The following is a 25,741-nucleotide window of genomic DNA, read 5'->3' on the forward strand; positions in this document are numbered from 1 at the left end:
CCAAGACATGGGTAACTTACACATCTGTGAAGGCGCCATTAATGCTGAAAGGTACATACAGGTTTTGGAGCAACATATGTTGCCATCCAAGCAACATTACCATGGACGCCCCTGCTTATTTCAGCAAGACAATGCCAAGCCACGTGTTACATCAACGTGGCTTCATAGTAAAAAAAAGTGCGGGTACTAGACTGGACTGCCTGTAGTCCAGAGCTGTCTCCCATTGAAAAGGTGTGGCGCATTATGAAGCCTAAAATACCACAACGGAGACCCCTGGACTGTTGAACAACTTAAGCTGTACATCAAGCAAGAATGGGAAAGAATTCCACCTGAGAAGCTTAAAAAATGTGTCTCCTCAGTTCCCAAATGTTTATTGAGTGTTGTTAAAAGGAAAGGCCATGTAACACAGTGGTGAACATGCCCTTTCCCAACTACTTTGGCACGTGTTGCAGCCATGAAATTCTAAGTTAATTATTATTTGCAAAAAAAAAAAAAGTTTATGAGTTTGAACATAAAATATCTTGTCTTTGTAGTGCATTCAATTGAATATGGGTCGAAAAGGATTTGCAAATCATTGTATTCCGTTTATATTTACATCTAACACAATTTCCCAACTCATATGGAAACGGGTTTCGTATGTGTGTGTGTGTACATATATATATATATATATATATATATATATATATATATATATATATATATATATATATATATATATATATATATAGGTATATATATATATATATATATGTATGTATATGTGGTTTCAAAAAGATATTGAATAAAAATGACGTTAATAGCTGTCAATCAAAGATGTTTGTCATGCGTGCACCAACACAAAAGCGATGTTCAAGGACAAATGGAATTAAAAGAGGATGCTTCGGTTGTTAAATTGCTGTTGAATCGTCATACGTTTCTCTACACCGTTTTGTTGCATCTGTGTGTATTAGTGGGGGCAAAGCTTCCATGGTTGGACCAGGAAAAACTGCGCCCTCTAAGCAGCCAAGTGGAAGTTTCACCACCAAGTCTTGTAAATGTCAAATATGTACTCAAGTAAGAATTTAATTTGCGGGCTTATTAAAGAACAGGTGTAATAAGTTATTGTACTTTAATTACACAAAACATCGCACAAGCATAATAAAGTCAAACTCTCACTTTCAAAGATGGCATAAAGCAACAACAAAAAATAAAATACATGGAGAAAAAAATTCAAATACTTGATAAGTAAAAAAAACTTGTCCTATAACATTTACATGCACACATTAAAACACATTATAATAGAAATTCTTCTGTACTGGTTGCATGACTTCAGTAGTATTATAAAAGTAGAATTGGTAAGAAGGTAACATCACAATGTTGCATTTTTCCTTGAGGAGGAGATGCTGGAGAGGAGTGTGTGTATATTCTCTGCTGTGGACACATTACACTGATGCTTTTGACTGTCTGCTCTGTCCTGACACACAATCCTGCAGCCTCCAAAGAGGCTCAGTGTTAATTAAAAAGCCTTCCTGGCTTGGCTGCAGTTTTGGACCAAGTGAAGAGCACTGACGGTGAGAGGAGTTAAGATGGAGGAGGGGTGTTGGTCTTTTGAAAGCAGAGACATGACAGCTGAGGGGGGAAGCATGTGTGAGGCATGTTTGTTTTGCATTTAGCCCCTGAGCACAGCTGTGTGCACTGTCCTTTTCCCAGAACACCGGAACACAACAAGAGTGAAGGGGGCCCCATGTCCACAAGCCCATCCTCTCACTTTTGATATATAGAGTATATGTCCAGATTATAATGCCTTGGATTCGGACCAGGGAGTAAAACTGGATGTAATTTGGTTGAGTCCAGCGTGATGTGTTCCGCTGACAGATTATAGACCGCACTGCACTTCACTCACCTGCTGAGAGAGACCGTCAATGTGGTTCCAATTTAGGGGATTATCAACGGTTACTGTGCCCGAAGCTTTTCTACAAGGCTTCATCCTCTGGTACTTATGACCCTTTGTCATGTACACTAAAGAACTTACTCATGCATCAGTGCTTTTATTTACCACAGTAAACCTCATCTGCTATTTCTGTCCCCAGGGAGAAAAAATTGACAAGCATGGTGGATGGCTGCCACTCGTTATGCCAAGACACACTTCCTAATCAGTGATCAATCGGTAACTTTGACTGCAAAATGAGTCCGATTTTTATGTGTGACGATTTTAGCACTGTTTTGACACCATAGGCTTTGGTTTGAAAGAAGCAAGACGACGTCCGTGTGGTTTGCTTGGGTTCTAAACTCAGCTGGGACAGACTCCAGCTATCCCTTTACCTTGAACAGGACAAGAAGGTACATTTCCCACACTGGTGTGCTTTTATTTTGAAGGCTTGGCGTTACAGGCTACAGGATGTGTTAAGCTGATTTTTTCTGAGTGCGTTATTTTCCCCATGAAAGTTAAAATTCGGGAACGGAAGGGCGACGTTAAAAAAACAAAAAGGCAACATTTTCCCCGGAAAACGAATGAATTGGACCTTTTAGTAAGGATGTCCAAATTGTTCCACCAAGGATCGCAGACAGAAAACATAAGGCTGCATTTTGTGTAGTAAAGAAATGTATTCAATATACGCTAAGCTATCTGAACAAAACATCTTAGCTTTGTGTTATAGGTGACAGAACAAATTAGTGTAATCATACAGTATGTCTCATTAATAATGAATTAAATGCGTTTTTCGGATACGACAAAAAAAATAACATTTTGGACAACCCTGTCTTACACCATCATGGCGCTGACAATGTTGTGCATCGATATGTTGAATCTTTGTGTTTTTCTCCAGGATGGCGGCTTGTTATTGTGTTATGTCCGACTGCTCTTCCTGAGGCAGCAGATAGTAAAAAAATGCAAAATATTTAAATAAGAAATAACACCAAATTGCACTGGAAGTGCTGTACAATAACTTCCTGTATTTGAGCAAATAAGTGCATGAATCTGTTTGGTATCAACATCAGTTCTGCACATCAAAAGTCTCAAACCCAAATTGCTTCCTCGTTTGCATATGCACTTTTAATGAAGGTAGTCAGCGTTGCCTGTAGTGTTAGTGCTAGGTTTGATTTCCTTCCCACACACACACACACACACACACACACACACACACACACACCCCTTCGGTAGGAACCACACATCATGTGGCCCAAGATATCGCCGCACTGTGCTCTTTGGCTTTCATGCGCAGAGAGGCGATACTGGAGGACTTGCGGTCAGGGTCCATGTTGAGATCGTACGTGTTGAGGCCCGTAGCCATGCCCGGAGAGCCTCCAAACAGGCCGCCCATGTGGGCCTGGCCCATGTGACCTACGGGGCTGGGAACACCCAGGAAGTCGGACACCCCGCTGGCGGAGTGGGGGTGAGGGGTCATGCAGGGGGTCATCGTGTCGCAGGACACGACGCAACCCGGCACGGGTGATGCCGCGCTGCTGCCGCTGATCCAGGATGGGTTCTGTATCTGACAACAAAAAAAAAAAGCAGGAAATGAATTAGAGCGTATATCACGTAGACCAGGGGTCACCAACCTTTTTGAAACCAAGAGCTACTTCTTGGGTACTGATTAATGCGAAGGACTACCAGTTTGATACACACTTAAATAAATTGCCAGAAATAGCCAATTTGCTCAATTTACCTTTAACTCTATGTTATTATTAATAATGATTGATATTTACACTTAATTGGACGGTTTAAAAGAGGACAAAACACGAAAAAAATGACACATTTTGAAACATAGTTTATCTTCAATTTCGACTCTTTAAAATTCAAAATTCGACCGAAAAAAAGAAGAGAAAAACTAGGTAATTCGAATCTTTTTGAAAAAAATTAAAAAAAAGAATTTATGGAACATCATTAGTAATTTTTCCTGATTAAGATTAATTTTAGAATTTTGATGACATGTTTTAAATAGCTTAAAATCCAATCTACACTTTGTTAGAATATATAACAAATTGGACCAAGCTATATTTCTAACAAAGACAAATCATTATTTCTTCTAGATTTTCCAGAACAAATTTTTTTTAAAGAAATTCAAAAGACTTTGAAATAAGATTTAAAGTTGATTCTACAGATTTTCTAGATTTGCCAGAATAATTTCTTTGAATTTTAATCATAATAAGTTTGAAGAAATATTTCACAAATATTCTTCGTCGAAAAAACAGAAGCTAAAATGAAGAATTAAATTAAAATGTATTTCTTATTCTTTACAATAAAAAAAATAAATTTACTTGAATATTGATTTAAATTGTCAGGAAAGAAGAGGAAGGCATTTAAAAGGTAAAAAGGTATATGTGTTTAAAAATCCTAAAATCATTTTTAAGGTTGTATTTTTACTCTAAAATTGTCTTTCTGAAAGTTATAAGAAGCAAAGTTAAAAAAAATTCATGAATTTATTTAAACAAGTGAAGACCAAGTCTTTAAAATATTTTCTTGGATTTTCAAATTCTATTTGAGTTTTGTCTCTCTTAGAATTAAAAATGTCGGGCAAAGCGAGACCAGCTTGCTAGTAAATAAATACAATTTAAAAAATAGAGGCAGCTCACTGGTAAGTGCTGCTATTTTTAGAACAGGCCAGCGGGCTACTCATCTGGTCCTTACGGGCTACCTGGTGCCCGTGGGCACCGCGTTGGTGACCCCTGACGTAGACGCAGTAGTTCAAATCCACGTTTGACTTACTTGTGCGTAACTCTCAGGGCGTGTCAGCAGCGGCAGCTCGTAAGCTGTAGAGAAATGCGTTCGAACTTGCTGCATCTGACCAAAACGCTCCCTTTTTCTCCATTTGGCACGCCGGTTCTGGAACCACACCTGTATGGGCGACATGATGAGTTGTAGACCTTATTTGGTAATGTAGTGGAATTTCTGACTTTTGAACTATATTTCGTGTCTATTAAGAATGTCTGCTCATTTCATTTCTCTTCTATTCTATACCATTGAAGGACCAGATGTAGGACAAATTTGAATATGGAGTCGCTCTGACCATTCTACAAAATGTTTTGATTGTCTAAGCGCGACTAAGGGATTCAAGGATGTTGCAAAACAAACATGTCGAAAACAACGGGACCTTGGGGCATGGGGAAACAGATAAAATGGCCAGGAGACCAGGACTCTGGAAGATTTGCTTGATTCTTGTGTCCTCCGGAGGACGTTTGTTTGTCTGCATGGACAGATCAATCCAACTTTGCACTTTTGACTATGGGTAAATAAACTTTTTGTACTAAACTCACTTTTGTTGCTGTTTAAGCTTCGGACAATCCACTACAGTAACTTCCTATACTACTTATTTCAGGGGCTTTTAAAATGATAGTGGAACCACAGCATGTTCTTTTTAATAACATACTACATTAATGTGTTAAGGATACATCTTTATGGAGGGTCAAATGGGACAAAATAAGTAAATATTTATTTAAATAATAAAACAAGCACCACCAGACTGTTACACAGTTTTTATTCACAAGCCATCAACAAACTAAATAATGCACAAAAACTGGCCTGTGAAGTAATAGTTATATCTTTGTATCACTTTTTCTATCTTTTTAGGACATTTTTACCATCATTTGAACACATTTTACTGTCGTTTTAATACAAAAATAGCTTATTTGTCATCACTGCATATTTTTTAGGCACTATGTGCTTTCCGTTTGTGTGTGTGTAGTGTGTATGAATGGAATTGTTTATTTCTTAGTGGTTGTTGGTTTTTATGTGTGTACTTCATGTGGGTTTCACTTCGTGCTTTAAACTAAAGCTTGTATATTATTTACAGTGACAATAAAAGGAATCCATCTAATTACCTGAATGTGTCATTAAATCAGGATAATTTGAATCCAATACTTAAATGTGTAATGTATTTAATGTAAAATCATTTAATACATTATTTCAATTAATCATGTAATAAGGTAAGGATTACATTATTAAAATATTCCATGAATCTGTGTCAGGTCTTCATTAATTTATTTTACCTGTCAAACTCACCCACCAAAGGTTCATAAAAATATGTGCAAACCATGAAATAACTGAATTGTAAAATAATTAATTAAATTGTAATATCAATGATTTAAATCATGAAATGATTAAATCCATAATTAAATGATTGAATAACTCAGTGTACTTTTAAATAAAATAAATTACCCGTTTATGTATTTCATTTCAATTATAATTAATTGGAATTAATTAATTATTAATTCCAATAATCATTTTTAAGTAATATTAAGTCATTACTTAAATCTTAAGTAATGACTTAATACCTAAGTCATTACTTAAATATTTATTTAATCATTTTTGTACCATTTGAACTGCCATAAATCTGAGTTCTTCTCAGTGCAAAAACTGCACCACAGTGACGCCTACTCTGTTGAGATTGGCTCCAAAACTTCCGGCCATCTCTGGAAGCTACATAGAGACATGCACCCCTCAGTTTACCATTAGGGCCACAGTGAATGCATAGAAAAAATATGATACTACAAATTTGGGTATTGTTCCAATACTAAGTAGTTAGTTACAGGATTAGTATCAATGCTGATACTGATAATTAAAATTTTCAAATTGATTGAATGATTCATTTGGGGGTTAAATCACCAAAATGATTCCCGGGCGCGGCGCCGCTGCTGCCCACTGCTCCCCAAGGGGATGGGACAAATGCAGAGGACAAATTTCACCACATCTAGTGTGTGTGTGACAATCATTGGTACTTTAATCTTTAATCTTTAATTTTTATCACACTTATAATTAGACAAAAACACTGGATGGTGGGGTAACAATATCAATTAATATTAAACATCTTTCCATCTATTGGTTCTAATTTGAATATTTAGCTTTTTGCCCTTAAAAGCCCTCCTGTGTCCAGGAACTTTTTTTCTGAGTTTGTACACAATAACAAAAACTACGCAAATATCACTGTAGTATCGACCATATTGTGATACTATACTTGAAATTGTTACTGTCGATATTTGTATCAACCAACCTATCTTTGTTTGCATTCAAGAGCTTTAGTTTAACGCTTAGCATGGCTTCCTCTATTTTTTTGCTGTAGTGTAATACTTGTAAGAAACCCGAGCAGCACAGCTTCCGGTCAGCTCGCCAACACTTGGTGCAACACACCCTATAGCCCCGTAAAGTCAGACCTTCAAAATAAAAGCACACCGGTAAAATTGAGTCTATACTGTTAACATTTCAGGTCTGATCATGTTTGAATATTTCTGAGAGGCGAGTACTTCGAAACACCGAAAATGTGCTGGCCAAAAAAAAAAAGGCAAGGCGGGTTCTCTAAACAAGCTTCACTCACACAACAAAATGAAACCCTGCACTTCACCTGTGCTTATTTGCAAAGTGACAAGCGCAGCGTTGCCCACGCGTCTCCTAACCATGTTTGGCATGTCCGCCGTGTAATGAAAGCGTCGCTGTGTGTCTGAGTGACCTCACGGCAGCTGAAGGCGGGAGGAGAGTCCGCCGGTGTGTTGATTGGCCGAAGCAGTCTGGCCTCATGGAGGCTTCCAGTATTTCACACATCAGATCTTAACGTGGAAGATTAGGAGGCAATAACTGGAACGTTGAAATGTGAGGTTGCGACTTAGCTTTGTTTGCATTTTCCTTTTTCATTTCCTGCACACTAAAGCTGCTTTTCAGACTCCATAACTGACCCGGGATCAGTTTATACCTGTCTTCCTAAAGCATCATGATTCATTCGCAGCGCAATGTGTTGCTTATTATGAGTGACTGTATGTGTACATGTTGCACACACTGTGTCGTGACAGTAATTGGTAAAGACCCTGACAGCTTAAGTAGCTGCTGGACTCTCAATGAGGCTTTATTTATGTTCCAGCCCGAGACAGAAAGGCCAAATAGGCCCCAGCAGGAGAGCTGCACGGGCCCAGGAACACTTTGAAGTGCAAGAGCCGCTCGGAGGATTGATAACCCGCCTCCGCTGTCACTCATGCCAGCTGAAAAGAAATCTGAGGCTCAGCCTGGCTTCGGCTTTCCAACACCCCCAAAAGCACCAGTAATGTGACGGAAAACACTTCCAGCTAGTGTTGCTGTTCATTAAATGCACATTTACACTCCGATATTCTTATTGTATAAAGCGGAAACTCTGTTTTCTTTCCAAAAACGAATCGGAAACTAAAGCAATTTTTCCCATAAGACATCATGTAAATGCAATGAATCGCTTAAAAATCTGAACACATATTTTTTAGAAATGATAGTTTTACATGCACATAACAATGCAGAATACATATAAACAATGAATTAAACAACCAGCCAATTGGTTCATACTTGCGAGGTGCAGATCGATCAGCCATCGATCAGTATCGGTTGATTTTCGTGAAAATTTCGGCATTGCCCATTGCTGTTTTTCAATGTTGATCACACATGCCGATCCCCTCTGGCTGATTTATTTTTAGTCTGCCGGCTGACAAGCGGCTAGCAGCTAATTATGTGTCTCAATACACAGTGTGGAGCCGCTGCATCACGTTAATGATAATCACTTCCATTACAGCAAATAAACTGCATTTCTTAGTATCTTTAGTATCATTATCATGTATCACTATCACTGGAGGACGAGGCTAAACATGTTACAGACTGAGAGCAAGCCAGTCGCAGGAATACTAATAGCTAAGCTAACCGCTAAACTATATTGACACATCACCAAGAAATAAGTGCTTAGTAAAGTTCAAGAAGTGTAAAAGGGACCACGTTCCAACAGAAAGTAAGCAGTTTAGTCAATTAACAAGTAAAATATTAAGAGTTAGCGAGATGATAATATAACAATTGTTTGTGTATCAGTATTGTCACAATTAGTAAATTAATGAAGGAGTTTTATAAATCCAATAGTGTTGATCACCTTCTTTTTTAAAGTGCTGGCACTCACAACTCGTCTTTGGCCCAACAGTGGCTTATTTTGCGTTACATGAAAATGGGGGCAACATTTTGGTGTAAATATTTGACAATAAAACATGATCATGAAGTAGCACTGTACTTTACACTGGATAATTACCACAACATCAGACCTACATTCTAATGAGATGCAATACATGAACCCTATCAGAAAGTCTGCCTTTGAGAACTGTGCCTAATATCTAACCAGAATACAAAACTCTCAAAATACTAAAACTAAAAATACAACCAAAATACAAAAAAGCTGTCATAATGATATAATGCAGTTCTACTTTACTGCAAACTGTAATAAACTAGTCTTATGATGTTACATTATTACATCTATTGCATTGTTATGAATGATATATACCATAATAATATCTCAATTATTGATAACAGAAAATAATTTCAGAATGTACCATTGGAGTTATTGGTTCTCAAAACATGTTTCACCAAGTACCACCTCAGAAAAAAACTTGGCCATTTAGGTACCACCGTAATGACCAACATTAAAATACAGTAACATAGTAGGCCTAAGTATTTGTTAAAAGCAAGGCAGATGTTTTATTTAACAATTATATGTAATAATTTTGTCCACTGTAATAATATACAAGTTTGAACAGTAGCGCTATCATTACATCCTTAAAGAAACGGCAGAGCACTCTTGTCATAAAGAGGATCTTTGACTAGCAGGCTTTTTTGCAGTAGGTGATAAAAAAAATATCACAGCCCTTCTGTTACATAGATGATCTTTGACTAGCATTTTCTTTTTTGCAGTAGGTCATTAAAAACAAAGGATCTTTGACTGGAAGGTTTTTTGCAGTAGTTGATACAAATAAAACAGTCCTTCTGTCGTATAGATGCTCTTTGACTAGCATTTTTTTGGCAGTAGGTCCTTAAAAACGGAGGAGCCCACTGTCGTTTTGTGGATCTTTAACTAGCTTCTTTTTTTTTTTGCAGTTGGTCCTCCAAAAATATCAGCGCGCTCTTGTCGCATAGAGGAACTTTGCCTAACTTGATTTTCTAGTACATCCTTTAAGAAACGGCAGAGCACTCTTGTCATAAAAATGATCTTTGACTAGCAGTTTTTTTCCTCCAGTAGGTACTTAAAAAAAACACCAGTGTGCTTTTGTCTTATTAGGGATCTTTAAGCAGATTTTTGTAAACACCTGAGCACTCCTGTTTTATAGACAATCTTTGACTAATTGTTTTGTTAATATGTCCTTAAAATAATCTGAGTGCTCCTGTCATATAGAGGATCTTTGACTAGCATAATTATTTTGCAGTTGGTCCCTACAAATGTCACAGCATTCCAGTCATATGGAGGATCTTTGGCTAACAATATTTTTTTTTTTGCAGTAGGTTCTTAAAACCAGCAGAGTGCTTCTGTAATATTAGGGATCTTTGACAAGACAGATGTTTTATTTAACAATTATATTTAATATTTTCGTCCACTGGAACATTATACAAGTTTGAACAGTAGCGCTGTCTTTGAATAATGGAAAATAAAACACTGCACTTTTGATTGAGTGATTCTTTGGCGTACCACGAGAGGTAGCCTGTGTATCTCTAGTGGTACACGTACCACAGTTTGAGAATAAATGGTTTAACGTCATTAAAGTATTTGTCATTAGATTGTTTAATGTAATCCACTGTGTTTTATTCCACGCCATGTAATTCTATATTCATACATTTTTTATTTCAAATGCAATGGACATCTTAGACAAACTAAAACTAAACAAACCTGCAGTATATTATTATATAGGAAAGTACAAGGAAAACAAAAATAAATACTCTACTCTACTATGGTATCACAGAAAAAAGGAAAACTGAAACCAAACAAAAAAAATATTACAGAAAAAATAAAAAAAATAAACAAAATATTCTACTATACTCTATTATTACATAAAAAAGGGAGAAATAAAATAAAACCAGAAAAAACTCAACACTATTGCAGAAAAAAGGTAAACTGAAACAAAAATATATTCTATTATTACAGAAAAAAGGAAAACTGAAACCAAACAAAAAAATATATTACAGAAAAAAAGACAAACTAAACAAAATATTCTACTATCCTCTTATTATTACATAAAAAAGGGAGAAATAAAATAAAACCAGAAAAAAACTCAACACTATTGCAGAAAAAAGGTAAACCGAAACAAAAATATATTCTATTATTACAGAAAAAAGGAAAACTGAAACCAAACAAAAAAATATATTACAGAAAAAAAGACAAACTAAACAAAATATTCTACTTTTCTCTTATTATTACATAAAAAAGGGAGAAATAAAATAAAACAAGAAAAAACTCAACACTATTGCAGAAAAAAGGTAAACTGAAACAAAAATATATTCTATTATTACAGAAAAAAAGAAAACTGAAACCAAACAAAAAAAAGAAATTACAGAAAAAAAAGACAAACTAAACAAAATATTCTACTATACTCTTATTATTACATAAAAAAGGGAGAAATAAAATAAAACAAGAAAAAACTCAACACTATTGCAGAAAAAAGGTAAACTGAAACAAAAATATATTCTATTATTACAGAAAAAAGGAAAAACAAAAACAAAATACTCTATTATACCCTATTATTATTATTTAGAAAAAGAAGGCTAAAACAAAAAATGGTCTATTTTATTATTACGGAAAAAGGAAAACCAAAACCAAAAAAATACTCTATAACGATAAGTATAACAAACTAAAAATACTCTATTATTACAGACGTATTGTTCATGTTTCTTTTGTGCTGTGTGAGCTCCCTGGACTGACAGGATGGAGAATCTGGGAGATGTGGTGTTGTCGCAACCCCTGACCCTTGACCCCTGACCCCAGCATGTATCGGTAATGCATATGACTCCAATCTGAACTTACTTTCTGTCTTTGGAAGCCGCAGAGAGAAAAAGCAAACAAAACCAGACAAGATCTTTTTTTCATTAAAAGTACTTCTGGTTAGCGGGATCCAAATATCGATAGTGTCGATACCGATGGCAGTATCAGTTTTGGATCGGTACCCTCATTTGCGGTATCGCCCCACCTCTACTTCCACCATTTATTTAGGACGTGTTACATAATGAGTTTTATTGACAGAGACGCTCCATTCATGCACCGTAGGTCCTTTCGCGTGTGAATGCAATAGAGAACACTTCTCAGCCCTTTTATCTTTTTACCGCGAGCGTTTAAGAGGGCCGCGGGGAGAGCCGGAGGCCGTAAAGCTGCAGCATCTGAGCCACTTGGCTCTGATTGTGAGAGCCTCACGGCGGGCTTCACTGAGTTATAACCTGCGGGCGCACGCACTTCCTGTCTTTTGCTCTCCCCTTTTGTCATTGGCTCTCATCCCCGCTCTTATCTGCTGCCATGTGGAGCCCTCAGTTGCCATGTTGGAGCTTTCATTAGTCGGAGCAAAGCGGCAAACGTGGGTCTGAGTATCACTGCCTACCCTTTGCTCGGGGGGCATTTGGGCAGAGTTTCGCACCTCAACCCAGGAGACCCCAGCAGGGACACATTCTTGTCTGGACAGGAAGTTAATGAAAGAAAAACACTGGCAATCCAAGGGCTTAAGTCAGGCCTGTTCAGCTTAGAGTTCGCACTACGTCAGCTCTCCAAAAACAGCAGAGCACTCTTGTCATTTAAAGCAGGGGTCTCGAACTCGCGGCCCGCAGACCATTTGCAGCCTGCTGGCCCATATTTTGTGGCCCTCAACTTAACTTGGTTGTTTACTGTGATTGTGGCCCTGCACACCCTGGGTGGCCAACAGTTAAATATATTTATACAGCACTTCTAACACACATTGTGCGACACAAAGAGCAACTTCCTGTAAGCAAGCAGTTCCAGAATATAACATTTTCACATCCATAAAGACTACCATAGCCCAGGGTCAAAACAATAGTAGTCATTTGGTGAAAACGTGGTTCTGAAGTGAATACCTTGTGGGGACCACCATCACCCAGATGATTTGAGTTCGAGGCCCCTGATTTAAAGGATCTTTGACTAGCAGGTTTTTTGCAGTAGGTGATAAAAAAAATATATCAGAGCCCTTCTGTCATATAGATGACCTTTGACTAGCATTTTTTGTTGTTGCAGTAGATCATTAAAAACAAAGTAATTTTGACTAGCAGGTTTTTTTCAGTAGGTCCTTAAAAGCCTACTGAAATGCGATTTTCTTATTTAAACGGGGATAGCAGATCCATTCTATGTGTCATACTTGATCATTTCGTGATATTGCCATATTTTTGCTGAAAGGATTTAGTAGAGAACATCGACGATAAAGTTCACAACTTTTGGTCGCTGATTAAAAAGCCTTGCCTGTACTGGAAGTAGCAGGCGATATGCGCGTGACGTCACCAGTTGTGGAGCTCCTCACATCTGCACATTGTTTACAATCATGGCCACCAGCAGCCAGAGCGATTCGGACTGAGAAAGCGACGATTTCCCCATTAATTTGAGCGAGGATGAAAGATTTGTGGATGAGGAAAGTGAGAGTGAAGGACTAGAGGGCAGTGGAAGCGATTCAGATAGGAAAGATGCTGTGAGAGGCGGGTGGGACCTGATATTCAGCTGGGAATGACTAAAACAGTAAATAAACACAAGACATATATATACTCTATTAGCCACAACACAACCAGGCTTATATTTAATATGCCACAAATTAATCCGCATAACAAACACTTCCCCCCTCCCGTCCATATAACCCGCCAATACAAATCAAACACCCGCACAACACACTCAATCCCACAGCCCAAAGTACCGTTCACCTCCCCAAAGTTCGTACAGCACATATATTTCCCCAAAGTTACGTACGTGACATGCACATAGCGGCACGCACGTACGGGCAAGCGATCAAATGTTTGGAAGCCGCAGCTGCGTACTGCGTTACACATACAAATTAAACAAAATGCTTATGGCAACATTCTGGTTACTGCATACTCACGGTACCGTGTCTGCGTATCCAACTCAAAGTCCTCCTGGCATTGGCGTTGTTAGGCCTATTTTAGGGGGGCTCAAGCCCCCCTAAAATGTTCTTAAGCCCCCCTAAATAATTTGGTGTTAATTTTTTATTTTTTTTTTACAAATACATGCCGACATATTCATTATAAAGTGGCCCGAATATGAGTTTAAATAAATAATCATATAACCTGTCATTATTCACTCAGTTTCCCGTCACTTCATAGCGTAAGGTAGAGAGCCCTTTTAGTGCGTCGGTATCCAATCCATTCCTCTTGTTCATATAGAAAATGCCCACATCACTCAAAATCCAGTCCGCATTTTCTATGCAACCTTTCTTGCGGTCCTGCCGGTGTACGAATCACATTAGCACACAGCACTGCAGAACAAGAACCTTGTGTCTGCAATTGTAAATAATTTAGTTTTTAAGTTTTGTGTTTCTTGTAGAATCTATATAAAAGAATCTATATAAAGTAATATACATTAGCCTATTGTTAAAATAATGAAAAAAACATAATTAAATATATTTGTTTTATTGTATTGTTACATTAATAGCTGTTGTATTATTATAGGATGGCTTGTTAAACATTTCATAGGATTTTCAGAGGGGGGAAAAACCAAGACATTTAATATAAAATGTAAAATGAATATATATACATAAAAAGAAAAAGAAAAAAAATGGGGTTTTTTTACCGTCCCCGGGACGACGGGACTACGTTAATTTCAAGCCCTGGAAGTTACATTTTATTGTTTGTATTATTTGTTTCAGCATTGCACTTTGAAGACGGTCCCTCCGCTTTTTGACAGCTTTGGCTCTTTTTCAGATCAGGACTCTAAGTCTTTCTTATTTACAGTATATATAAAAGTTTCTCATTTCTATTCAGACTTCCATATATATTTAATTTCCTTAACGGCTTGCCATAATATATATATATATATATATATATATATATATATATATATATATATATATATATATATATATATATATATATATATATATATATATATATATAAATATATTATATACAAGCCAAATTATCCCGATCCAGATATTACTTTAATTCAAGTAATTAAGTAATATTTCCAGGGCTTGAATTTACAACCATTTTAGTCAGATAAGTGCCCAAAATGTAATCTGTGCAACTTCAAAATATTTGGGAACAAACAATTATTGTATTGTGAGCTAAAGTGGTGGCATTAGCCTCTATGTTGTGAATGAATAACATAGAGGCTAATGCCATGACTTTCATTGTGTTTCAGTGTATCTTGAAGGATCATGCAAGTCATTGTTTCTTGTTGATGATGAAAACAAAATGTCACTGTGCAAACCCATGTTTGTTGTTGTACTGAACACAGATTGAAAATAAACCCACTGAAATAATAATAATAACAATGATTAATTTCTAAGTCTTTGTTAGCCGTTTGTGAAGTTTTGTGCTCGTGTGCTACGTTCGCTCGCATCCTGTGCATCTCCTGGGGGCTAAGCCCCCCTGTCCTTAAAAGCTAGTGACGCCCCTGCCTCCTGGTAAGAGTCTCTGTTGTCCCAGTTCTCCACAGGCCAATGGTAAAGCTTGACAGTCATCTTTCAGGAATGTAAACAATGAAACACCGGCTATGTATTTGTGTTGCTGCAGCCGTCCGAAATACACCGCTTCCCACCTACAGCTTTCTTCTTTGCTGTCTCCATTGTTCATTGAACAAATTACAAAAGATTCACCAACACAGATGTCCAGAATACTGTGGAATTTTGCGATGAAAACAGACGACTTAATAGCTGGCCACAATGGTGTCCCAAAATGTCCTCTACAATCCGTGACGTCACGTGCAGGCGTCATCATACCGAGACGTTTTCAGCAGGATATTTCGCGGAAAATTTAAAATTGCACTTTAGTAATCTAACACGGCCGTATTGGCATGTGTTGCAATGTTAAGATTTCATCATTGATATATAAACTATCAGACTGCGTGGTCGGTAGTAGTGGGTTTCAGTAGGCCTTTAAAACCAGAGGAGCTCACTGTCATTTTGTGGATCTTTGACTGGCTTTTTATTTTATTTTTTGCATTTGGTCCTCCAAAAATATCAACTTTGCATAACTTGATTTTGTAGTACATCCTTTAATACAGTGTTCCCCAAACTTTTTTCCACCAGGGACCGGTTTAATGTATGCATTATTTTCACGGACCGGCTTTCTAAGTGTGAATTAGCCTTTGCCCACAATCTGGCACATTCAAATGTTATATATCCATTGATGTGCATTGTCCCATTACAACTACAATGGAGTTGTAATATACATATATTAACAGGCTTATTGGTGTGTTTAGTGGGACAGGCGAAAATTAAGTCTGACAAAATGTGGTGGTTTATAAATTAATTAATGTTTCTGTGAGGGCCCGGTAGCAAATGCGTCACGGACCGGTACCGGTCCCCGGACCGGTGGTTGGGGACCACTGCTTTAAGAAATGGCAGAGTCTTCTTCTCATAAAGAGGATCTTTGACTAGCAGGTTTTTTGCAGTAGGTGATTAAAAAAAATATCAGAGCCCTTCTGTCATATGATCTTTGACTAGCGTTTTTTTTTTGCAGTAGGTCATTAAAAACAAAGGATCTTTGACTAGGAGGTTTTTTGCAGTAGTTGATACAAAAAAAACATCAGAACCCTTCTGTTGTATAAATGATCTTGGATTAGCATTTTTTTTGGCAGTATGTACCTTAAAAACGAAGGAACACACAGTCATTTTGTGGATCTTTGACTAGCTTTTTATTTTATTTTATTTTTTTTGCAGTTGGTCCTCCAAAAATATTAGCGCGCTCTTGTCACAAAGACGGACTTTGCATAACTTGATTTTCTATTACCTCCTTTAATAAACGGCAGAGCACTCTTGTCCTAAAGAGGATCTTTGACTAGCAGGTTTTTTTGCAGTAGGTGATACAAAAAAAAAACCATCAGAGCCCTTCTGTCGTATAGATGATCTTTGACTAGCATTTTTTTGGCAATAGGCCCTTAAAAACCGAAGAGCACACTGTAATTTTGTGGATCTTTGACTAGGAGTAGGTCATTAAAAACAAAGGATCTTTGACTAGCAGGTTTTTTGCAGTAGTTGATAAAAAAAAAAACCTCATCAGAGCCCTTCTGTTGTATAGATGATCTTTGACTAGTATTTTTTTTCAGTTGGTCCTCCAAAAAATATCAGCACGCTCTTGTCGCATAGAGGAACTTTGCCTAACTTGATTATCTAGTACATCCTTTAAGAAACGGCAGAGCACTCTTGTCATAAAGAGGATCTTTGAATATCAGTTTTTTTCCTCCAGTAAGTCTTAAAAACGCCAGTGTCATATTAGTGATCTTTGAGCAGATTTTTGTAAACACCTGAGCACTCCTGTTTTATAGGCAATCTTAGACTCACATTTTTTGTTAATATGTCCTAAAACAAATCTGAGCACTCCTGTCATATAGAGGATCTTTGACTAGTATATTTTTTTTGCAGTTGGTCCCTACAAATGTCATAGCACTCTTGTCGTATAGAGGATCTTTAACAAGCATTTTTTTTGGCAGTAGGTTCTTAAAAACAGCAGTGCACTCCTGCCATATGGAGGATCTTTGACTGGCTTTTTATTTTTTGCAGTTGGTCCTTAAAAATGGCAGAGCACTCCTGTTATATAGAGGATCTTTGACTAGCATTTTTTTTTGCAGTTGGTCCCCAAAAAATGTCAGAGCACTTCTGTCAGATAGAGAATCTTTAACTAGCATTTATTTTTTTGCAGTTGGTCCTTAAAATGGCAGAGCACTCTCGTCTTATAGAGGATCTTAGACCCTGATTTTTTTGTAGTAGGTCTTTAAAAACAGCGGAGCACTCCTGCTGTATAGAGGATCTTTGACTAGCTTTTTTTTTTTGTAGTAGGTCTTTGAAAACGACAGAGGGCTCCTGTCAGATAGAAGCTCATCGCCTAACTTAAAAAAAACATTCTTTAAAAAAAAGTCAGAGCATTCCAGTCATATAGAGGATCTTTGGCTAGCATTTTTTTTTTTTGCAGTAGGTTCTTAAAACCAGCAGAGTGCTTCTGTAATATTAGGGATCTTTGACTAGCATTTTTTTCGGTAGGTCATTAAAGATGGCAGAGCATTCCTGTTATATAGAGGATCTTTGACTCATATTATGGTTTTGCAGTAGGTCCTTAAAAATATCAGCGCACTGCTGTCGCAAAGACAATATTTGCCCAACTTTTTTGTAGTACATCCTTTAAAGGGGTCCTATTATGCAATTCAACTTTTCTTACCTGTTGGTTTTTGTGTATTTGGGATGCCCATAAGTCCTGGAAATGTGAAATCAAACCGTGGAAGCCTGGCGGAAATATTTATAAAACAATATTACCTTTTTCCAATCTTGCTTCAAACGTGTCCCGTTTGGAATTTGAGACTTTAGTGACATATTTTGCTTAAGTTACAGATATCTCCATTTATGATAAATGTTCACACAAGAAGCTTTGTACGAGTCCGCCATTTTTATTCAGTTGTAGTCCAATGTTGTAGTCAAAGAGTTCCTTCTTTTTCTTTATCCTCTTATTGTGGGGCAGACTGGCTTGTACATGCACATGTATGCTCCGCTGTTGGCATTTCTATGCAAAGTAGCGTATAGTTCTAACTTATATCTGGCAGTAGACTCGATATGTAAGCGCAAAAATCTACAACAAAGATGGCGGGGAGAAGACGCAGTCAAAGGGGCTTGTTATGTAGACCAGTGGTCACCAACCTTTTTGTGACTGCGGACCGGTCAACGCTTGAAAATTTGTCCCACGGACCGGGGGGTTTGTGGGGGTGGGGGGGGGGGGGGTATGGTGTATATATATATATATATATATATATATATATATATATATATATATATATATATATATATATATATATATATATATATATATATATATATATATATATATATATATATATATATATATTTTTTTTTTTTATTTTTTTTTTTTTTTTGTCATAAAAAAATACAATCATGTGTGCTTACGGACTGTATCCCTGCTGACTGTATTGATCTATATTGATATATAATGTAGGAACCAGAAATATTAATAACAGAAAGAAATGAATGAGTGTAAATGAGGGAGGGAGGTTTTTTGGGTTGGTGCACTAATTGTAAGTGTATCTTGTGTTTTTTATGTTGATTTAATTTAAAAAAAAATTAATTAATTTGTATTTATTTATTTCTTGTGCGGCCCGGTACCAATCGATCCACGGACCGGTAACGGGCCGCGGCCCGGTGGTTGGGGACCACTGATGTAGACCACAAGGAAGTGTTTTAAATGTAGAAAATAAATCCCGATATGACCCCTTTAAAAAATGGCAGAGCAGTCCTGTCGCATAGTGGATCTTTGAATGGGCTTTTTTTTTTTTTGCTGTAGTTCCTTAAAAACAGCGGAGCACCCCTGTCATACAAAGGATCTTTGACTAGCATTTTTTTCTTTGCAGTAGGTCTTTAAAATGGCAAAGAACTCCTTTCATATAGAGGATCTTTGGCTAGCATTTCTTGCTCAGTATGTCCTCAAAAACGGCAAAGCACCCCCGTCACATCTTTGACTGGCTTAAAAACAGCAGAGCACCCCTGTCATATAGAGGATCTTTGACTAGCATTTTTTTGTCTTTGCATTAGGTCCTTAAAAACCGCAGAGCACTTCGGTCATATTGAGGATCTTCGACTCGCATTGTTTTTGTAGTAGGTCTTAAAAAACAGCAAAGCACCCCTGTCATATAGAGGATCTTTGACTAGCATTTTTTTTACAGTATGTCCTCAAAAATGGCAAGACACTTCTGTCACAGAGGGTCTTTGACTGGCTTTTTCCTGCAGTAAGTCCTTAAAAACCGCAGATCACCCCTGTTATTTTGAGGGTGTTTGGCACAGATTTGTTGTCTTTGCAGCAGGTCCTTAAAAACTGCACAGCACTTCTGTCTTATTGAGGATCTTTAACTAGAATTGTTTTGCAGTAGGTATTTAAAACAGCAGAGCACTCCTGTTATGTAAAAGATCTTTGACTTGCATTTTTTTTTTTTTTTTTGCAATTGGCCCTCAAAACAATATCAGAGTGCTCCTGTTGCAGAGAAGATCTTTGCCTAGCTTTTTTTTTAGTACATCCTTTCAAAAATGGCATAGCACTTCTGTCATATAGAGGATCTTTGACTAGCATTTTTTTGTAGTTGCTCTTAAAAACAGCGGTGGGCTCTTGTCATCTAGTGGGTCTTTTCTGTTTGCAGTAGGTTATCCAAAAATATCAGGGTGCCCTTATCACATAGAGAATCTTTGCCTAACTTTTTTTTTTGGCCGTACATTCTAAAATGCCATGCCTGTTATATAGAGGATCTTTGACTTGCCTTTTTGTAATGTGTCCCTAAAAACAGCAGAACACTCCTACCACTTAAAAGATCTTTGTTTTTGCAATAAGTCCTTAAAAAACATCAGAGCACCCATGCCACATATAGGATCTTTGGCCAACGTAGCATATTGTATACAGTTTATGAATTTCTCTGAGATTAGTGAAGTATTTTATGACTATATTATTTATTTATGACAATATTATCCATTTAGGGAAGTATAAGTCTGCCTTGCATTGACATTTTATACGACTGGCTTAAGTTGTCCGGAACACACACGCACACACACACACGCACACGCACACACACACACACACACACACACACACACACACACACACACACACACACACACACACACACACACACACACACACACACACACACACACACACACACACACACACACACACACACACACACACACACATCCTGTCCATCTCCTAGAAGAGAAATGTTTTGCATTGCAGCAGCACAAACAGACCGCATGCAAACTGCAAAGGGGGCCAAAATGGTGACGCTTTAGTCTCAGGGGTTGTGTGGTGCAAACCTGGGTCTGACCTGGCGCTCAAGGAAAGGATGTTTATAAACGTGCCGCTGATCACCATCAAAACACGGCAGAGTTGAGCTCATCTCCTCATATGCTGATGAAAGCGTGCGCTCCAAAAACACAACATGTGAGGCCCAGACCCCCAGCCCCCTGGGCCCCCTGGGCCCCCTGGCCTCCCCCACTCCCACATCGCCAGATTAATGTCTCAGAGCGTTTTTCTGTGAGTGACGTTATCTGTACAAGGCTGCAGATGTTGAAGGCACCACAGACTTGTCTTGCTTCTGAAAGCATTTCTGAAGTGCTTTTATTGTGAAAATATGGACCAATAATATAATTTAAGATTAAAGATACCAATGATTGTCACACACACACTAGATGTGGTGAAAATTCATCTCTAACATACCACTTCCTGGTATACCCGGTGTTGTGCACTTCCTCACAAACCCCATTCCCATCATGCCGTTTACCCCTGTGCTAGTCTTCATTCACCCAAAGAATGTCTGGGATTTCATGATCTCAGTCCGCATGTATTCTTCTGTTTTTTTTTTTTGTCTGAAGTCCCGCCTTCCTGCGTATGCTGACGTTTGTTGTCATTTGTGAACTTCGCAGTCGCTGCTCAATACCATCATTGCTTGTTGTACATGCCAATCAGTAACATTAACAGTGGAAAGAAAAGACCGAGTACGTACATTGTAATCGTTTATGTCGACGCCCCTCGGACTGGCTGACTCATGTCAACATAAATGGTTGTCGATGTAACCGAAACCCCCCAAAACCCCTTCCTTTCACATTTACTTGTGATTTGTCAAGACATAGGAAAAATGGCCAACGACAGGGCTGCAACGATTAATCGATTGAAATCGATAAGAAAAAAAGCGTTGATTTATATTTTGTTGCAACGAAAAATTGTTTGAGGGTACTGTAAATAATAAAAAAATATATTTAAAAAATGGACAGAATGGAATGGCCGAAACTTGAAATACGCTAACATAGTGACATTAGAGACGAACAGCAGAACTTTTTGTTTAAATTTGTATTAATGCACATGCGTTAACACTGCAAAATTGATGTGCAGCTGTAAAAAAAAAAAGAGGAATATGGCAAGCAGAATTTTTTTTGTTTATTTCAACTATTTTCCCCTAAAATACACATTGAGGATATAAAGCTGTGGTCCCCAAACTATGGCACGCGGGCTGGATATGGCCCGCCAGCGTCCAAAATCTTGCCCGCGGGAACTCCCAAATTTTAAAAAAATGGTTTTATTTTTTATTATTATTTTTTAATCTGTCCTTTCTCGCCCATTCATCAATCCATTGTCTACCGCTTGTTACTCTTAGGGTTTGCATGTGTGTGTGTGTATATATATATATATATATATATATATATATATATATATATATATATATATATATATATATATATATATATATATATATATATAGGGTATGCATGTGTGTGTGTATATATATATATATATATATATATATATATATATATATATATATATATATATATATATATATATATATATATATATATATATATATATATATATATATATATATATATATATATATATATATATGTATGTAGCCCGGCCCCCCGCCACATTTTTTTAACCCAATGCGGCCCCCGGGTCAAAAGTTTGGGAACCCCTGATATAAAGTGTCTTTTACGAAAATTAATTGGGCAAAATAATTTATTGATTACTGAAATAACCGACAGCTGCAACCCTAGTAGATAATATTTTTTAACATATGGCAGTTAGTTGGCATTTTTTTATTCTTAATAGGTCTGTTAACGTTAATGCATGCGATTATTAAAAATAATTATTGCATTAATCATAAATGAATTAAAATTAATCGCACTATTTGTTTGACCGCATTGTTACACGGGCAGTGATCAGGCCGCACGCCAGTGCAAACATGAGTGAGGAGAGTCCCAGCGGTGTGCAATTTCGCTTTAAAATGATCTCCGATGGACCTTTTGATAGAAGTAAGGTAGTTTGTACATATTGCAGTGACCAAGTTTCTTATCATCGTAGCACGTCAAGTTTAAAATATCATCTCAAAGCAAAACACGTACTTGAGGATGCCGCTCGCAAGAATACTAGCACAATGGTTGCAAACAAAGGACGGCAAACAACGCTGGCTGAGTTTACCCGTGTCAATTTTGTCAACAAGAGTACCTCAGATAAGTTAAACAAGGCCTTTGCAAAATGGATAGCCACTGCATGTCGGCCACTGAACATCGTTGAAGACCAAGGACTGCAAGATATCATGAATATTGCCACAGGTGACTCCTCGTACAAACTACCTTCGAGGCAAACAATTATTAGGATTCACAATAACAGCAAGTTACAACTATTGGCTGGTGCTGAATTTATTTCGCTTACTGGATACCATTAGACCTCGATACATACATTAGATACATACATACATACATACATACATACATACACACACACATTTATATATGTGTATATATATACATATACATATATATATACACATATATATATATATATATATATATATATATATATATATATATATATATATATATATATATATATATATATATATATATATATATATATATATATATATGTTTACTATATATATATATAATATATATATATATATATATGTTTACTATATATATATATAATATATATATATGTATATTATATATATATATATATATATATGTATATATATATATATGTATATTATATATATATATATATATGTATATATATATATATATATATATATATATATATATATATATATATATATATATATATATATATATATATATATATATATATATATATATATATATATATATATATATATATATTATATACATATATATATATTAGGGCTGGGAGTCTTTGGGTGTCCCACGATTCGATTCAGAATCGATTCTTGGGGTCACGATTCGATTCAAAATCAATTTTTTTTTTCAATTCAACACAATTCTCGATTCAAAAACGATTTTTTTTTTTTCAAATTTTTTTTTAAAAATGAAAACAATACACAACAATACCATAATAATGCAATACAATTTCAAAACCAAACCCAATTTTGGAGTTCTGAACTTGTGATTTCACAATAACAGCAAGTTACAACTATTGGCTGGTGCTGAATTTATTTCGCTTACTGGATACCATTAGACCTCGATACATACATTAGATACATACATACATACATACATACATATATACACACACACATTTATATATGTGTATATATATACATATACATATATATATACACATATATATATATATATATATATATATATATATATATATGTATATATATATATATATATATATACACATATATATATATATATATATATGTGTACATATATATATATATATATATATATATATATATATATATATATATATACACATATATATATATATATATATATATATATATATGTTTACTATATATATATATATAATATATATATATATATGTTTACTATATATATGTATAATATATATATATGTATATTATATATATATATATATATATATATATATGTATATATATATATATGTATATTATATATATATATATATATATATATATATATATATATATATATATATATATATATATATATATATATATATATATATATATATATATATATATATATATATATAGTGTATATATATATATATATATATATATATATATATATATATATATATATACATATTAGGGCTGTGAATCTTTGGGTGTCCCACGATTCGATTCAACATCAATTCTTGGGGTCACGATTCGATTCAAAATCAATTTTTTTTTTCCAATTCAACACGATTCTCAATTCAAAAACGATTTTTTCCCGATTCAAAACGATTGTCTATTCATTCAATACATAGGATTTCAGCAGGATCTACCCCACTCTGCTGACATGGAAGCAGAGTAGTAGATTTTTGTAAAAAGCTTTTATAATTGTAAAGGACAATGTTTTAGCAACTGATTGCAATAATGTAAATTTGTTTTAACTATTAAATGAACCAAATATATGGTTTGTGTGTTGTCAAGCTTATGAGATGCGATGCAAGTGTAAGCCACTGTGACACTATTGTTCTTTTATTTTTATTTTTATAAATGTCTAATGATAATGTCAATGAGGGATTTTTAATCACTGCTATGTTGAAATTGTAACTAATATTGATACTGTTGTTGATAATATTCATTTTTGTTTCACTACTTTTGGTTTGTTCTGTGTCGTGTTTGTGTCTCCGCTCAATTGCTCTGTTTATTGCAGTTCTGAGTGTTGCTGGGTCGGGTTTGGTTTTGGAATTGGATTGCATTGTTATGGTATTGCTGTGTATTGTTTTGTTGGATTGATTAATTAAAAAAAAAAAAAACGTGAGAATCGCAATTCGAATTCGAATTAAATTTTTTCCCACACCCCTAATATATATGTATATATATATATATATATATATATATATATATATATATATATATATATATATATATATATATATATATATATATATATATATATATATATATATATATATATATATATATATATATATATATATATATATAAAATCATAAATCATATATAATATATTAAAACCGTTTTAATAGCTTCAGCAATTTGTACACATGTTCATTATGACAGTCTGAACAGAAAGCATCAAAGATCACATACAGCAAGATGCAAAGGTTTTCGGTCATTTTGATATTTAGGTCCCATTTTTGGTGTGGATTTGGGCCTTTTTTGTTTGTACTTGGTGTAAAGTTGTAATCGCTAGTCAAAAAAAGGGCCGCGGGCCACAAATGAACTAGACAGTAGTTATATTGCTGCTGTTGTTTCAGGCTGCTGAGAGATAATGATGAAGTCAACAATAATACACGACATGTTGACACAAGCAGACTAGTTTTTCATCGAAATGTTTCATTCGGCACTCAAATTTAAAGGCCTACTGAAATGAATTTTTTTTATTTAAACG

At 35.7% G+C, this 25,741-nt stretch overlaps 1 protein-coding gene across 2 annotated transcripts in view; it reads right to left on the reverse strand.

The window, feature by feature from the left end:
* Positions 1–1,128: 1,128 nt before the first annotated feature.
* LOC133638744 (homeobox protein aristaless-like 4) overlaps positions 1,129–25,741 on the reverse strand; it is a 57,544-nt gene continuing 32,931 nt past the window's right edge. For both annotated transcript variants that reach the window (XM_062031663.1, XM_062031652.1), the window contains exons 3-4: positions 4,685–4,813; positions 1,129–3,470 (exon numbers count right to left, since the gene is read on the reverse strand). In XM_062031663.1, coding sequence (XP_061887647.1) covers positions 3,150–3,470; positions 4,685–4,813 — 450 coding nt within the window. In that variant the 3' untranslated portion in view covers positions 1,129–3,149. The remainder of the gene's footprint in view (positions 3,471–4,684; positions 4,814–25,741) is intronic.

Source organism: Entelurus aequoreus, linkage group LG02, assembly GCF_033978785.1.
Source record: "Entelurus aequoreus isolate RoL-2023_Sb linkage group LG02, RoL_Eaeq_v1.1, whole genome shotgun sequence".
Lineage (NCBI taxonomy): Eukaryota > Metazoa > Chordata > Actinopteri > Syngnathiformes > Syngnathidae > Entelurus > Entelurus aequoreus.